The 18003-nt window shown below is 46.1% G+C and overlaps 1 protein-coding gene across 2 annotated transcripts in view; it reads right to left on the bottom strand.

Annotated features, from left to right (window-relative positions):
• Positions 1-1101: 1101 nt before the first annotated feature.
• ZFTRAF1 (zinc finger TRAF-type containing 1) overlaps positions 1102-18003 on the bottom strand; it is a 34937-nt gene continuing 18035 nt past the window's right edge. The window contains exons 2-5 of one of the 2 annotated variants that reach the window (XR_010909784.1): positions 13898-14136; positions 12160-12371; positions 2256-9181; positions 1102-2112 (exon numbers count right to left, since the gene is read on the bottom strand). Coding sequence is in view for 1 of the 2 variants with exons in the window: in XM_060776005.2 (XP_060631988.2) it covers positions 8790-9181; positions 12160-12371; positions 13898-14136 (843 nt within the window). In the remaining variant the exon portion in view is untranslated. Of the gene's footprint in view, positions 9182-12159; positions 12372-13897; positions 14137-18003 lie in introns of both variants that reach the window. The other variant, XM_060776005.2, reaches the window with a different exon arrangement.

Below are 18003 nucleotides of genomic sequence, written 5' to 3'. Positions count from 1 at the left end.
GGGTGGCAACCTGTGCTGGACGGGGTTACACTCCCCCTGAAGCCACAGGTCCGCAGTTTGGGGGTCCTCCTGGATTCATCACTTACGTTTGAGGCTCAGGTGTCGGTGGTGGCTGAGAGGACCTTTGCATAATTAAGACTCGTGCGTCAACTGCGGCCATACCTCGGGAAGGCAGATCTGGCCAAAGTGGTCCACACCTTAGTCACCTCTAGACTGGATTACTGCAATGCACTCTACGTGGGGCTGCCCTTGAAAACGGCCCGGAAATTTCAGATGATCCAACGGGCGGCAGCCAGGTTGTTAACTGGGGCTCCTTACAGGGAGCGGTCAACCCTCCTGTTCAAGGAGCTCCACTGGCTGCCATTCATCTACCGGACCCAATTCAAGGTGCAGGGTCTTACCTACAAAGCTCTGAACGGTTTGGGACCCGCCTATCTGCGTGACTGCATCTCTGTATACGAACCCACACGATCCCTTCGATCATCCGGAGAGGCCCTGCTCTCAATCCCACCAGCATTGCAGACGCGATTGGTGGGGATGAGAGAGAGGGCCTTCTCGGTGGTGGCCCCTCGACTCTGGAACTCACTCTCTAAAGACATCAGACAGGCCCCAACTTTGGCAGTCTTCAGGAGGAGCTTGAAGACGTGGCTGTTCCAGTGCGCCTTCCCGGAATAATGATCCCATAGCACTTTGTCCTCCAAAGCACTTTACATTTCTTTAGGTCTGCTCGTATGCCCTCCCACAAACACCACTATCACCTTCTTGTCCATGTCCCAGCATTATTTTCCAATTTTAATTTTACATTTGGCCTTTCCACTGTTTTTAATTGTGTGTTGTCTTATTGATAATGTTGTATATTTTATTGTCTATATTTTTATTTTAATTGCTTGTATTCTTGTTATTATTGCTTGTATTGTTGTGTTTGGGCTCGGCCTCATGTCAGCCGCACCGAGTCCCTTGGGGAGATGGTAACGGGGTACAAATAAAGTGTTGTTATTATTATTATTAAATGCACAAATGAGCAATTCTGTGTCGGCGTTTGGGAAGAATCCACACTTTGTTGAGACACATATACACACAACACACACAAGAGACAATATGTGGTTTGGCAATGTTTTTTTTTAAACTACATTACATACAGAAACTTCAAACGAACGCAGACCACAAAGGAACAAAATAAATCATTCCCGACGACAATAAAACCATTCCTTGTTGTTGTTTAAAAAGCCGCTTACGTAAATGTTTTAGTGCTCACAAAAAAAAATTAAATTAAATTAAACGGAGAAGGAGTTGCGGCAGAAAGCCACGAAGGAGCGGCCTAGCTGGCATGCCAGTCCACGCTGTGGCCTCTTTGCCACTCCTTTTGCCCCCAATGCCCCCCTTGGCGACCCAGGGGGGACGTTGGGGTAGCGATGCCGTCGGCCGCAGACCTGCAACGTAAAAGTGCTGGAGAGTGAAGCCCCTTTCCTCCCTTCTACCCATTTCCTTCCTGCTGGATCCCTAAGGCCTGACAGAGAGCCCCTTCTCTCCTCGACGAAAACAACGAAAAAAGGGGGGAGGAGAGGAAAGAAACCGACATGAACACAAAGAATGAAACCCAGGCCGAGTACAAAGGACATACAATCTTGCAAACAAACCATTAGTTTTGTCGTTTTTTCTCTCTCTTTAAATTATTTTAAACTCTACATTCGCTAGTTTTAAATAAATTACCCACAGTGAATACTGTAAGGAGGTTTGTGGTCTGCCAGTTCTCGGGTTCCTGGCACGGAGAAGCATGCTACAATCTTCAGGCGTCTAGCAAGGAACTAGACTGGTAAGGCTCAGCTACCGAATGGGAATCGGACAGAGTCCGGCTTAGAAGTCAGGGGCAGGGCAACCGAGGCGAGAGGAGGACGACGACGGAGGGAGGAGGGAGGCAGAAATGCAAAGGCGCTGGCAGTGCTGAGCCCGGCTGGCATCAGTCCCTCAAAAGAGGCCCAAACCGTTCTCCCTCCCCATCCGCCCCGCTCCTATCCTCTCTCTCTAACACACACTCACACATTATCCCATTCACACAGCAAGCAAGAACACATAGCACTCTCTTCCACCCTGGCAATGGGGAAGTCTCCCTACCTGCTCAGCTTCCTTCAGAGCATTGTGTCCTTTGCTCTAATACGGCTTTCTTGGCAAGCTCTGTGGACACCTGCACCTAGGAATTGCACTGTTAACTACATCATCTCAGTCCCTTCACCTGGCCAATGTTGAAGTCTCCCTACCTGCTCAGCTTCCTTCCTCCTGCCTTCAAAGCATTGTGTCCTTCGCTCTAATACGGCTTTCTTGGCAAGCTCTGTGGACACCTGCACCTAGGAATTGCACTGTTAACTACATCATCTCAGTCCCTCCACCTGGCCAATGTTGAAGTCTCCATACCTGCTCAGCTTTCCTCCTGCCTTCACAGCACTTTCTCCTTCGAAATACACAAGTTTCTCAGCCAAAGATGTTCCATGAGATTTCTATGGACAACCAACTGCATGGAAGGCTTGGTTTTCAGAAAGATTAGCGGAGTATAATCTAATCTGGGTTGTTGTAGGTTTTTTTGGGCTATATGGCCATGTTCTAGAGCAGGCATGGGGAACCTTCGGCTCTCCAGCTGTGGTGGACTTCAACTCCCACAATTCCTTGAGGCTCGGCATTCGCCCCAAAGGCTTACCTTGGCCCAACGAGGTTTGTTTGGCTCTTTTTCATGGAGGACGGGCAGCAAAGGGGGAGAGACGAGCGTAACGTAGAGCCAAACAAACCTCGTTGGGCCAAGGTAAGCCTTTGGGGCGAATGCCGAGCCTCAAGGAATTGTGGGAGTTGAAGTCCACCACACCTGGAGAGCCGAAGGTTCCTGACCCCTGTTCTAGAGGCATTTTCTCCTGACGTTTCGCCTGCATCTATGGCAAGCATCTTCAGAGGTAGTGAGGTCTGTTGGAACTTAGGCAAAAGGGTTTATATATCTGTGGAATGACCAGGGTGAGACAAAGGACTCTTGTCTGCTGGAGCTAGTTGTGACCAGGCAAGAGTCCTTTGTCTCACCCTGGTCATTCCACAGATATATAAACCCATTTTCTTAGTCCCAGCAGATCTCACTACCTCTGAGGATGCTTGCCATAGATGCAGGCGAAACGTCAGGAGAAAATGCCTCTAGAACATGGCCATATAGCCCGAAAAAACCTACAACAACCCAGTGATTCTGGCCATGAAAGCCTTCGACAATACATATAATCTAATTCTCTGAGAGGGGAGAAGGATCATGCAGTCCATTTCAGTTTTGACCACTATGAGGAAACTATATCTGTGGGACAGTGGATGGTGGTGTGAAATCCCACCCCAACAATGGCATTCCAAATTCCAGTTCATCTTTTGAGAGGAGAAAGGGAAGGACAGCCAGGCTCTGAAGTGCTGCCAAAGGAGGACGGCTAAGATCGTTACTCCCAAGATAAAAACAAACAGTGGCACTCAGGGTGGGAACTGTGTAGCCCTCCAAAAGATGCAGAACCACAACTCCCATCAACCCCAGCCAGGACAGCCAGTGGGAGATGCAGTGCCACAAGGTTTAGAGGGCTACAGGGTTCCAATCCCTGCACCAAAATGCCTTTTGCAGAGGAATCTACTGGGGAGAGAAAGGAAGTGGCCACAGGCATGGTTTGTTTGAAGGCAAAATCAAGATAGCCATGTTTACAAAGAGGAGAAGTGGTTCTGCAAGCTTCCCCTCCAAAGGAAACCCTTGAAAGATTGCTGACACCCAGCCAGACTCAGCAGAGAGGAAGGAATTCAGGGCCAAATCTGAAGGCATGTCATTCACACACAACAGTCCTCTACGTTTTTGGCCTCAGCAATGTCTCACTGGCTGGCCAGAGAGAAAAGCCTGGCCCAAACAGCTCCTATACTCTTTAAGTCAGTGGTTCTCAACCTGTGGGTCCCCAGATGTTTTGGCCTACAACTCCCAGAAATCCCAGCCAGTTTACCAGCTGTTAGGATTTCTGGGAGTTGAAGGCCAAGACATCTGGGGACCCACAGGTTGAGAACCACTGCTTTAAGTGCTCATTTGGAAAAGTAAAGACCAGGACTTTAGCATTATGCAGCATTCCATAAAAGCAGCATGTGTTTGCTTTAGAGCAGGGTTGTCACATGTTTTGGCTTTTAGCTCCCCATTAACCTCTATTGGCCAAAGTGGAGGCTGCTGGGAGATGAAGTCAAAACACCTGGAGGATCAGAGTTTAGGAGTCTCTGCTTTAGAGAAACTGCCACCTTCCTATCATCAGGAGAAAGCCTAACAGTCTATCTAACTTTCCAAAACTTGGTCAGACACCAGTTCATTTGCAAGAATTTGGAAAGTATCCGTTCATTTGTACAGATCATGGACATCAATTAAAAAGATAACAAGCTGTTCAAAACTAGCCCACTTTGACCTGTACATACCAAGAGCAGCGTCTACTCAAACCCTAAGGCCCTCCAGAAGTTTCGAACTATAACTCCCAGGATGCCGTCCTGGTACGAGCTTCAAGGCTATGTCATGTTATAGCTTTACGCATCTGAGGAGCCCAAGGTTGAGAGAAGGCTGTTTTCAAGGATCGTGACTTTATGAAAGCAAATATCTAAATTGCAGATGGCCCAGGAGAAAGAAGGGCCACACAACTCCCTGAGACCAGTTCCTAGCTGTTCAGCTTTAGAGAAATGCCAACTGACGTTGCCTTAAATATTCCAGTTGCCACCTTCTGAAACCCAAAGCCATGATTCCAAATGTGATCTGTATCCCAAGAACAGGTGCCAGGCGAGCAACTCTTTCCATTCCTACTCCCCTAATACTCCAGTTCCTTCAGAAAGGCACTGTGCCAGTAAGACAAGATCGTTTGTTACCTTTTCTTCCCCTCCCTGATTCAATATTCCCTGATTCTCTTAAGAGAATAAACCGTTCACCTTGCCATGAGTTTCACATGTTAGCAGCACTTGCCAGGCAAAGGACCTGCCTTCTGTTAACTTCGATGGCAAAACCTACTCCTGGGCAACATCAGATTTGTAATAACGACTCCCTAAAGATATTTTGTCATATCTAACTCCCTCCTGAAAGAAAACACACCCACATATGGCTCCCATATTGAAGATATCACAGGAAAGGCAGCACTTGCTTCCCTGGGATGGATTCCTGTCGTTTCTAACAACATTGCAAGAGTAACTTTTCCCATTGCCTTCCTATGAAGCAAATAAGGAGAAGTTTTGCAGCCATTGCCTTCCCAAGAAGACAGTGGCTGCAAAAGTTCTCTTTTTCTGCTCAGTCACTTTCACTCCATGGGAAAGGTAACTCTGAAGCAAGGCAATTAGTCTCCAAATTTATTTTTTATTCTAGATTTTCAAACTTTTGGGCAACCACTGGTTGGGTGGTGGCTCTTTAGTCAAGAGGAATTTACTTGTGATTCTTTCTGCATCCCTACTAATACATGAATGGGTGTGGGAAGGACCCCCTGCTTCAATCTAAGGAGGAAGTGTGGGACTAATACTGGCAAGGATTTCAGGGAGGCCGCCCTGATCCCTCCCTCCCCAACCCTAGATCTCAGAAGGATGGCTCCCCTGTGTTACAGCATCCCATGACCTCCATCAGGTCTTGTTTGCTTTCGGCCCAAGGATCGTGTCATGGTTTCAGTAACATTTAAAAATGGCTCAGCACTGAATGCATGAAAGGTAGTTTCAAGTAAGCATTAATTGAGCCCAGGGTTATTTGTGCACTATGCCATTTCAAGCAACCGTTCCACCTTCCAGAAAGGGTGATTTTTAAGGGCAATTTTGCAGAAAGCCAACTCTTAGGAACTGCCCATCAAAGGAAAACAGCAGGTGACCTACCTACCCTTCAGAGACCAAGAGCCAGCTCCTGATTCAGAGTAACTGAGATTAAAAATATCAGAGCAAGAATAATGAAGAGAGCAGCATCTTGTGCTTTTGGCAACCCTAGGCTGGTAATATGCCTTAAACCAATGGTTCTCTACCTGGAATCCCTAGATTTTTTTTTGCCTACAACTCCCAGAAATCCCAGCCAGTTGACCAGCTGTTAGGATTTCTGGGAGTTGAAGGCCAAAAACATCTGGGGACCCCAAGTTGAGAACCACTGCTTAAACAGTCAACTGCAACCAATATTGACTGGAATTGAAACATGCATTTTGGCCAAATTTTACTTTCGAAGGGTACAACCTGTGCTCCTTGTTGCAAGAGACACACATCCCACTCACATAGATATATCATCCCATTCTGAGACCAAGCCAACTGGAACGGCTGAAGGGGAATTACACAAAGACTTCTGCAAAAGCAGTAACTGCCCAGGAATATATGCCAGGACATTTCTCTCGTGCCACAAGGCTTGAGAATCTTGTAAGCTGCCAAACTGACCTCTTTTTCTGCTGATTTTGGTGCCCTTCCTGAGGCAGGGAACGTAACATGATGCACAAAAGATGGGCCTAGCATGGCATGGTGAAACGCTTCTACAAAGGACTGTTGACCCTGAAGACGACCTCAGACTCACTCCTCACCTTTCTAAATAGGCTTTTAAATGCTTGTTGCCTGCCTCTTCTAGGATTAGGAGGTTGACAGGAGAAGGAGGGGGAAACATGAAAGCTAGAGGATGGTATTGTTTTGTTACCCCTTAACAGCAAGGGTCCCGGAAAAGAAAGCACCTGCAATGGATTTCCACATTATACCTGATCCAATTAGTTTATATAAAGTGTAAATTGCCACCGAACGTAGGCCTCATTCAAACAAACAAACAAAAAAGCCCAACATGGGGTGGGGCGGGGAGGCTTAAGGAGAGGGAAGAAGATAACCTTGAATGCACAGTATTATTAACGAATGAGTTCCTCATGATACATAATACGTCTCTGCCACCCCGCCAGCTCCCCCCACCGCCTCTTTAAAATAACCTTTTAAGAGCATCGCGCAAAATATCCCTGTAGATCTTGTTGAACATTTGGTGAACGGCCCCCTCGCTATCCTCATCCATAAACTTGCTCTATTTATTATTTTTTTCTTTTTTACATACATAAAATCACATTGTAAAATTGCATAATTACTTAGAAGAGCCTGTTAAACTCACTTGCACAAGGAAATAAAACAAAAAAAGGATTGGGAAAGTTCCCCAAAAACAAGACAGAATAAATCACCCTGCATTCCGAGAATCATTCACTTATTTGGGTCAGTCCTACTTGTTTTTAACTAGTCTGTCCGATCAAGCCGACTTGGGGAGACAGGGGTCACTTGGGGGGAGGGGGGGGCAAGAAAGAGGAATACAAACTGGGCAGCAATTGGGGACAATAGAGAGTTAGATCTGGAGTGATTTCTCCTTGCGAAGTGCAATGCAGACCACACTGAAAGTGCCGCAAGGGCCACCAACACTCAAAGGACCCAGTTTGACACCCCAAACCTTCCTTTAAGTCTGGCTCCCTCAATACAATTGCTCTATGCCAGTTGCTAATTCACCTGACTATGAAAAGCCAGGGAGGGAAGTGGTTTGGATAACTGACAGACAAACAGAAGCAGGCCAAGGCAGTTCTATTTGCACTGCAAAGCATTTTCCTTGGCAAGACTTAAGATTATCACGCTACACTCCTAAAGCACTGTTATGCCACTTGAACTGCTATGGCTGCTCCAGTGGAATCCTGGGGGTGGGGGTGGGGAGTTAAAACTTTCAGCCAGAAAATGAAAAACATAATTCCACAGAAAGCAGTTACAGAAGTTATTATCACATTACATCAGTGTTTCCCAACCTTTGGGCTTCCAATTGTTTTGGACTTCAACTTCCAGAAATCCCAGTTAGCTTATTAGGAATTAGGAACAGTGGGAGCTGTTCCTATCATCCAAAACATCTGGAGGCCCAAAGGTTAGGAACCACTTCATTATGCTTTAAGGAGTTGGCATCCCACTTTAAATCCTCTGGCTGCCTCCTGAAGACTTCTGAGGTTTGTAGTTCAGTGAGGTCCAGGACCTCTCGGGATGAGAATTTTGAAGGTCTCTCCCTAAACTGAAACTCCCAGTATTCAAAAGGAGGCAGCCATTGGATGTGAAGTGGGATACCAAGTCTTTAACCATGTCGTGTGATAATCTACAAAGTGGAGTAATGGTGTGTTAAGAGTGTAGTGTGATGATCTCCTTGCTCTCCCTTGCAATGTGGTCCTTCAGCTCAGCTTGAAGCAGCCTGGCCACACAAAAGAAGGAAAAGAAAGCAAAAGTCCCCTTGACTGGGGTCCCTGAAGGTGTCTACTTGGGGTCCCCTCCCACCCCTACACCCCCACATTGATTTTTATTCCAGTAACATAAAACAGAACCCACCACTTCCAGGTTCTGGAGGGCAGCATAGACCCTGACCCACCACCACTTTGGACACTGATATCTTGCGGAGATCACAAACAACCATGACACAAAGGCAGCCTTTTCACAATGTATTGACAGGTGGGGGTTGCCGGCCGGCCCCTCCTGGCTCTCTCTCAGGCCTGGCCCGTAGCCGGCATGCGCCCAGCTCCCCAGCCAGCCACCTGTTCTTAGCAGAGATGGAGAGAGACGAGGAAGGCAGCAGCCACGTTCAAAAGCTTGCCGTATTCCACACATGCAAAAGATTCGTTTAAAATAACCAAATAATTGTGGGATCATAAAGGGGCCGAGGCAGCCATACGAGGTAACTCTGGTTCAGTGGTGCATTCTTTCTCTCTCTCTCTCTCTCTCTCTCTCTCTCTCTTTCTCTCACGCTCACTCTGTCACACCTGGAAAAGCCCAAGCTTTTAGCTTACACTTTACTTCTGTATCTGGAATATAAAGAGACGCAGGTTGATGTTCTTGGCTGCCAGCAATTTGTTACATTCCACAGAGTCTATGATGGGGAGGGGCACATAGTCCGTCTCGTTGTTTTCGTTGGTGAACACAAAGTGATAGATCACGGGGTTGATTTTTACGTCGTCGTAGGGTCCCTTGAGCAGCAGGAACGAACACTCCATGGGGGAGTTGATCTTGCTCTTGAGAATCAGCTGGAAAGAGAGGGTCCGTTTGCACGAGAGGTTGGGGTTGCGCTCCGAGTCGTTCACCCGAGCCTTCAAGACCCAGGTCTGGTTCAGCACCGTGAACCGCGGCGTCTCGTAGTAGAGGCGGGTGATGAAGTCGTCGGTGCGGTACGGACGGAACTGGACCTCTGCAAGAGAGCATGAAGAAGGGAGTGGGGAGAGGGGGAGGAGAAGGGGAGGAGAGACAAGCAAGAGTTAGACCTTCACGGAAGCCGACAGCAGGAAGAAACAAAGCTCACGTTACCTGGAAGCTACTGTGTGGGGCCTTCTCTGCCATGACGTATGGAGGCCAGGGTGAGAGTAGCCATTCAGAGCTAGTTAGGGAAAGAAGCCACTTGGCTTCTCGGAGGGATGGGGGAGAGAAGGAGATAAAAACATCAATGCATTACAGAACTTTTAAAACCACTTCACAGTTTCATCTTTCAGGGAAGGAAGGAAGGAAAGAGAGACAGAGGTAGAGAGAAAGAAGAAGTGGTGAAGCTCAAATACAGTCAATGAAACCCCTACCGATGCAAACACCCCCTCCTCCGTTCCTCTCTCATGGAAGAACACTGCAGCAGAACACAAAAAGTGACCAATCCTAGGATCAGCATTCAGTAAAGTGGTACGCCTCAAACTCCATGTTTATTCATCCAAAGGTGGCATTTTCCCCTCATCGTTGTGTCTTCCATCTTCGCATTTCAGAACCTTTTGTTGCATTGCTTCCTTACTAAACCACCCAGAGTGGTTTTGCAGTGCACAATGGCCTCATAGCTCTCATATTCAGACTTTAGATACAAGGCCAGACCTTCAGGAACATCAAGTGGGAGGCCTCTTCCAGTACCTGCTTAAGATTTCCTGGGAGACTCAGAGGCAGTGACGGAGACCCTTCATGCTCATTCAGCACAGCAGGAACAAGGCAGGTGGCTCCAGGTTCATACCAAGTAGAAGCATAAATTCACAGAATCATAAATGCATAATGTTGCCCAAACCAACATCATGGATGCATAAAAACCAAGTCAGAGAAGGCAATTCTTGTAACATAGCACCTTTATTTTATTCAAATCAACAATACAAAAGTCTTCAGCTGTATCATCACCACAGTGTAAACCAAGAAACAAGGGATGGGGTGTGCTGGGACGGAGGAGTAAAGGCCTGCTGGTGTTTCACAGTGCAGAAAATCCCAGAAAGAGATACACAAGAGACAATGATCAGCACACTGCCTCGTTCAAGGCTCTAGTCAATCCTAGGCCCATACGGTTTAGCACAGTTCGCTGTCAGTCTGTTCAAAACATTCTTTCTGGTAGAGTCCATAGTGCAGTGAGGTGTTTTGTTTTGTTCAAGTTTATCAAGATTGGTTGGCTCAAGTGTTTTTTAAAGTCTTTGGCACACAAAACCCTTGGGACTCTCCCGGGGCAAACTCAGGGGCAGGGAACCTCTGTGGACTTTTTTGCATCCTTCGGTGTTTCCAGAGGACTGTTAGGAGAGCGCAGCAGCGATACCTGGACAAAGGAGGCGATGGAGTTATTCAAGCCACACAACCAGCCCGACTCAGCCCTTTCCTTTTTGTCCTCTCCAAGTATCAAGTGCCCCTGCCTCTCCGACTAGCAGCCGTCTCCTTGCTAAGGCAGATCAGAGTGCCCACCTGGCTTCTCTCACAAAAGGCAGTGCTCAAACACACCAGGTGAGTGACATTTGCTTCCACCCCCCACCTATGGAGGTTGACAGCCCACTCCCCTCCCTGCCTGGCTCTTCGTTTTCTTTTCGCATTCAGCTTTGACACCATCAACTTGAATTGCCTGCCGACCTGATTCCACTGGGAGCTATGAATATCTCCCAACAGCAGAGGTAACTTGTCGCCTTATCTCATAGCTGGAGTTCACCAGGACTCCATGCTGCTTTGCAAGCACTAAAGCACTTCCTCTCCATTCAGCGAAAAGAGAGAGAGACGCACAAAGCATCCCTTCAGGCTGCATGCAGCACCTGCTCCCTTAGGAGTGGAGACAGAAGGCTACATCCATGTGGATCCTCTGCGTAGGAAAGAAGGAACATTTTCAGCAAAAGAAAAGGGAACTTCTACATCATTTCCCCTCTCTCGCTCCCTCCCTCCCTCAAGAAACCCCACAGTCATTAAACACATTTTCAAGCCTGCTTCAGGATACCATTAGAGACACAAACTTACCTGCAAACATAATTCACCTCCACCAGGTTAGAAGCCAGTTTGCTTCTTCCTTGTTCCTGAATATTTATTATTACAGTCTACACACACACACACACACACACACACACACACACACACACGCACACGCACACGAGACACAAACTCACACGGTAGGTTTATGCTCTAAATCAAGAAAATCAGAAAATGCAGTAGAAATGTCTCCTTCCGAAAGGAACCCTCAAGAAAGCATAAGCAGGCATAAAACCACCACGCAAAACAACTAGCTCACGAAAACAAGATTCTGGACCAAAGGTAGGAGTTTCTTAATACTTCATTCCACAAGGAAAGACCCCAAAGTGCATGTTATTCATAAACCAGATTCCCAAACCAAACATCATTCAAGTCAGATCATACACGGTGTGCTCACACCCACCCACCTACCCACTGATAGAGACAGCACTAGTTTTAATCCACAGTTTGGGTCCAAAGGCAACACCAGCACCTTACCTTCAGTTGCAAAGTTGTCCTTCTTCTGGGTGGGATCAATACTACCAATCAGCAAGGGCCTCCCGAAGAACCAGGCTGCCAGCCTCTGAGCAAGCAATCCGAGAGACAAATCCAGTGCACAGGCCTCACAATGACCTGCCACTTGACTTCCTCACCTCATACATGACCTCTGAGGCACTCACCACCACCATCCCTGCCTGACCCAGGAGGGACCCTCATCTGGAGCTCTCAAGCAGACACAAAGGAATCCAACAGAGTGGTTTGCTGGAGCAGACATTTGGTCCAGTGGCCCTGCCTGCTCAGCAAAGACCCGTTCTTCTGGCCTAGAGGAACGTTCAATCAGTAGACAATTGACAACATTGGGTAAAGGAAAAAGACAAAGCATTTTCTTTCTTTTTTTGGAAAAAAAGGGAACTAAGGCTGTTTTTCTCTGCAGCCTTGGCAAAACCCAGCAATTACCTGTATAGCCGATTTTCTCAAAGCTGAGCAGGCCAAAGATGCTGTTGTAGAGCTGCATCTCCTTCTTATGCGTTTGGTCCATTTCGTCTAGGATCTCCATCAGCTCGTTCCCAGTCTTGGTGGGGTGTGTGCATTCCGCCTCGTGGACGGTGAGCTCATGGAAAGGCCCCTGCCACGGGCACCCAATCCGCTTGTACTTGCACCGAGTGACCCTGCAGTATAAGAGGAAGACAAAGCTCAAATAAGTAGCGGCCTGAAAGGCCACGGGATGAAGGATGCTGCAACACCACAAAGTCCAGCAAGGTTTTCGCCAACAAGAACTCTAGACCACAAGGAGTCAGGTTGAGTTGAGGCCCTGGTCCATCAAACCCTTTTTACTACCAAATTAAACAGCAGCAGAACTTCTAGGCACAATTTCCTTAAGAAGTTGTTGGACAAACTAATCATCCTGTAAATACAATTTAGGCAATATACCCTGGTAAACAGTAAGAAACCCTCTATGTCTTTTCAACTCCAATACTATTTAATGCTGGAACTTCACATATTTATTATTTATTTCTGGTATTTATATCCCTTCTCTTCTCTACCCCAAAAGGGGGACTCAGGATGGCTTACATAGGCAGCAATTCGATGCCATTACACGAACAATACAATAACCATTAAACAAACCATCAAACCACTAAAATATATAAAATTCATAAAATACGTAAGCCACTAATTAAACAATATAAAAACATTTATTACCAAATAGAATCGTATCCTCATGTAAATCGCCTTTCCACTAAGTGCTAATTTATGTCTGCTGACAGAAAGCCTGGTCCCATAGCCACAATTTTACTTTCTTCCTGAAAGCCAGGAGGGATGGGATTGATCTTATCTCGCTCGGAAACTCGTTCCACAGGCGCGGGGCCACCACTGAGAAGGCCCTGTCTCTCATCCCCACCAGCCGCATTTGTGATGTTGGTGGAAGTGAGAGGAGGGCCTCCCCGGATGATCTTAAGTTACGAGGTGGGACGTAGAGGCAGATGCGTTCCGACAAGTAGGCTGGACCAGAACCGTAATAACAAAACAGACTGCTGCAGGAGTCTAAAAGCCAGTTACTCAGCACCATCCACACTATGTGTGTAAATATAGGAAAAATTTCCCAAACAACAAGGCATCACTCAGGCTGTATCAGAGAGAGAGACCACGCTCAGTCCAGTGGCAACAGGAAGTACCTCCAGGGAACCAAATGGATATCCTTCTACCACAATGGCAGATGAACACTATTGACTGGTTGTAACAAATGAAACATACATGAGATTTTAGTTTTAAAAAAGTGTAATGATATGCTACATGAAATAAGACATCCTTGCTGTTGATCCATTTAACCAGATGATTTCTGTGATCTGGTACGAGACAGATTTCTATAGCATCTGCACACCTCATAAGTCTCTTATATCCCCTTCTGGGTAGTTCTGTAAAGAATAACCAACCAAGAAAGTCTAAGATGTTCTTCAGAAGGAAGATGCTTCAAATCCTTGCTTTTAATGTGACCTTGTTCCTTCAGAAATAAGCCTTTATCAATGCAAAACATTATTTCACACAGTGCCCACCCTTTCACCTTCCCAGAAAGCAGAGCAGAAAGCCCAAGTGTTTTGATAACCAGGCACCATGATTCGTCCTTCCCAAACTGTGGATCGTACAATACACTTGGCACACAGTCTTGGATGCAAAGGTAGCAAGCGTGGCAGCCTACCTGTCCTGGCATTCTTCTTTCTGATGTCTCTCCAGAAGAGAGCGAGGAAACTGCCGCAGGCAGAAGCCGCACTCGGAGGGCAGCTCGCTTACTGCCTTTTCGACGGCCAGATTTCGGCAGCAAAGGCTCTTGCTGATCTCACACCGACAATTGGGGCACGTGGCCTGTTCCTCTTTCAGCCGGGCATCTGCCAGGAGGTGGATGAAGCACCCAGCACACATCAAGTGGCCATTGGTACACTGGGAGAAAACGGAAATCAGAACGTCAGAGGTCTTCTAGAACAAAAAAAGACCCACCCTGCTTTCCCATCCTGGCACTTTACACTATAAAATCACATTTTCAAGGCATCTTTCTACTGCATTCCTGGACAAGAATAGAAAAAAGATGGAGGGTGGGAAAGTGAGAAGAGGAAAACCATTCAGTCTATAGTTCTCCTCAATATGTGACCAATTATAGCCCAAACCCAACCATGTTGTCCCAAAGTATGCTGTCAAATTTAACCACTCTTTTCCTTTTTCACCCAGGTTAAGTCAAAGAAAAGTGACTTTCATAAACCAGGCTATACTTAAACACACTTTCTTAGGAGAGAGTCCAACTAAACATAGGAGTACTTATTTCTAAATGTAACATGTATAAGCATGTGACAAAGAGAGCCACCCACAGGAGACTGAGAACGATCCTAGAACAGGACATTCTGCTTATGACATAAATGGTTAGCAGATACCAAACAATACTGTATACAGTTCGGGACAAGCTGTGTTTCAGAAGCAGGAACTGGCAAAACCACCTCTGAATCTTCCTTGCCTAAGAAAATCCAGTCAAAGTCATGGGATCAAAGCCAACAGACAACTTGGAAGTATGCGTAAACAAAGCATAGAGAGCCTGTTGAAACCAGACAGAAAGACCTAAAAGATGGCATGTTTTTAGGGACACACAGAGGTGGAATGGACACTTGGGCCAAATTCATCAAGCTTGTTGGGTTGTTGTGCCATTCAGTGACTCCCATTGCCTGCAAAAGTATACTGAATATGGGACAGAACAGACCCATTTGGCCTGCAAAACTGAGTGATAGTAACTCCCATGCAGGGAGTTACTGCATTGGAGGCGAAGTGAATGCCTTCCATTAGAGGCGGAGTTGGACATTATTCAAGGTTCTGCATCTATACTAGAGGAAAGGCCACAGTACATTGGAAAGCTCCTTGAAAGTCTCCATTAAAACCTGAATTCACTGCCCCATTGACATGGGAACTCTAGCCACCACGGCCACAGAAGCAGCCCATGAGCTACTTGCAAGACCTCAGAATGCTCATGGACATGAATGGAGGACTGGAGACAGATTTTCACCAGATCACCACAGAAGCAAATCACCAAATCAGGAATGTAGGTACTGCAGATTCTTCTAACAGATGGAAAGCATATCCTCAACTCTTTCCATGTCTCAAAATCTCATCTCAAGGAACACGAAAGGCACTGCAGACTACTTCAACCAGAGAAGTCAGCCATAGCAGAGCACCTGATGAACCAGCATGGACACAGCATATTATTTGAGAACACAGAAATGCTGGACCACTCTCACAACACCATGTCAGGCTACACAGAGAAGCCATTGAAATCCACAAGCATGTGGACAATTTCAACAGAAAGGAGGAAACCATGAAAATGAACAAAATCTGGCTACCAGTATTAAAAAACTCTTAAAATTACAACAGCAAAACAATAGAGAGGAAACAAACAAGGACATCTAATCACCTCTCAACAAAAGATTGCCCCAGGCACTGCCAGGCCATCAAATGCTATTCAAGGTGGTCAGTTGGAACACCTCGGCAAGCGAGAGTCCAAAAGTGGCAGGCTCAAACCCAGAACCTCAACCAATGGCTGATACCAAATGAGAGACTCCCCCTGGGCACACGGAAGACTGGGCGACTTGGAAGGCGCTGAAAAGACTGCACTCTGGCATTACGAGATGCAGAGCCAACCTTCAGAAATGGGGCCACAAAGTGGAATCCACAACATGCGAGTGTGGAGAAGAGCAAACCACTGACCACCTGCTGCAATGCAAGCTGAGCCCTGCTACATGCACGATGGAGGACCTCCTTGCGGCAACACCAGAGGCACTCCAAGTGGCCAGATACTGCTCAAAGGACATTTAATCAACTACCAAATTTGCAAACTTTGTGTTTTTTGGTTTTTTTTAATCTGTTTGTTTGTTTTGTTCTATTAGAAATGTAATACAATAGTCTGGTTGCCCCTGACACGATAAATAAATAGTTGAAACATTCACACCTAGCTCCAACATATATAAACCCATTTTTCCTAGTCCCAACAGACCTCACTACCTCCGAGGATGCTTGCCATAGATGCAGGCGAAACGTCAGGAGAAAATGCCTCTAGAACATGGCCATATAGCCCGAAAAAACCTACAACAACCCAGTGATTCCGGCCATGAAAGCCTTCGACAATACATTAAAATCTCATTATCTTTCTGTAGTCAGGTGAAACTCTAGTAGGCTTTTGAGAATGTATACAGCCTGTGCCCTCTGTAAAATCCAGTGTACACTGCTTTAATCTGTTATAACCGGTTTCAAATTTTATGAAGCCTTAACTAAAATCACAGTTAGAATACACCACAAGAGCCATTCTGTCCAAACCTGCCATGCAGGAAAATGCATTTTAAGCCCTCCAGACAGATGGCCACCCAGTTTCTGTTGAAAAACCTCAAGAGAAGGAGACACTACCAAACACTGAGGCAGCATATCCCCCTTTTAAAACAGGTGTGTCAGGAAGGTCTTCCTAATATTGAGATGGAATCCCCTTTTCTGCTATTTGAATCCATTGCTCCATTGTGTCCGAGTCTCTGAAGCAGCAGAAAACAAGTTTGTCGCCTCATCAGTATGACATTCTTTCAAATTATCTGGTCTCCACTTAACCTTCTTTCTTCAAGCTAAACACCCCCAGCACTCTCAACTGCTCAAATCACAGGGATTCATTGTTTTCAAAACGTTGGTTTCTCTTCTCTGGACACTCTCCAACCCGTCCATGTTCTTCTTGAATTGTGGTTTCCTGCATTGGACACATTACTTTTTAATCTATTGTCGAAGGCTTTCATGGCTGGAATCACTCAGTTCTTGTGGGTTTTTTCGGGCTATATGGCCATGTTCTAGAGGCATTCTCTCCTGACGTTTCGCCTGCATCTATGGCAAGCATCCTCAGAGGTGAGGTGAGGCTCAGACCTCACCTCTGAGGATGCTTGCCATAGATGCAGGTGAAACGTCAGGAGAGAATGCCTCTAGAACATGGCCATATAGCCCGAAAAAACCCACAAGTACTTTTTAATCCTTTGAATGCTAGTCTTTTTCTTAATTATATTGTTTTAACTGTTGTAAACCACAATGAGTCTCAAACTGGGGGAAAAGTAGGAAATAAGTAACAATAATAATATCAACCATTGCTTCACTGTCTTTATACTGCAGCACTGCAAACCCATAGCTATATTTTCTTTATTTCCTCACATAATATCAACATTTTACTATGATATCTTCTTTAACTATATTTCAATTTTTTAATCATTGTCCAGGTTTTAGTTTGTTTTTCTATATTTGAAAACCTAGCTGTGAATTACCTAGGGAGAAAAGCAATATATAAATAAGTAAACAGCCAGTCAAGAGAGAAACAGCCACAGTAGATACTCTGTGCAACAAAGAGGTGGCCAGATGAAAGCTTCTTTGTTGTCTCATCCCACTCTTAAGTCTCTGCTAGTTCTCCTGAGGGGGAGGCAGGTGCTTTGGGAAACTAAAGGCTGGTTTTACTGGTATATTCCAACTTCAAATGCCACATGGTTCTTCACAAACCTAACTGTAAAGAAAAGCAGGTCATAATTGAAGGAGGAACTAGCATTTTTCAAAGGCAGTTCCCTGTTACTATGGAACCCATGCCTGTGGTTTCACTTATCCATGTCCAAGAAGGAATTGTGCCATTAAGAATCTGCTAGCCCAGTGTTTCTCAATCTTCCTAATGCCGCGACCCCTTACTACAGTTCCTCATGTTGTGGTGACTCCCAACCATAACATTATTTTCGTTGCTACTTCACAACTGTAATTGTGCTCCTG

This window comes from Anolis sagrei, chromosome 4, assembly GCF_037176765.1.
Source record: "Anolis sagrei isolate rAnoSag1 chromosome 4, rAnoSag1.mat, whole genome shotgun sequence".
Lineage (NCBI taxonomy): Eukaryota > Metazoa > Chordata > Lepidosauria > Squamata > Dactyloidae > Anolis > Anolis sagrei.
This window is presented reverse-complemented; position numbering and strand designations above follow the sequence as displayed.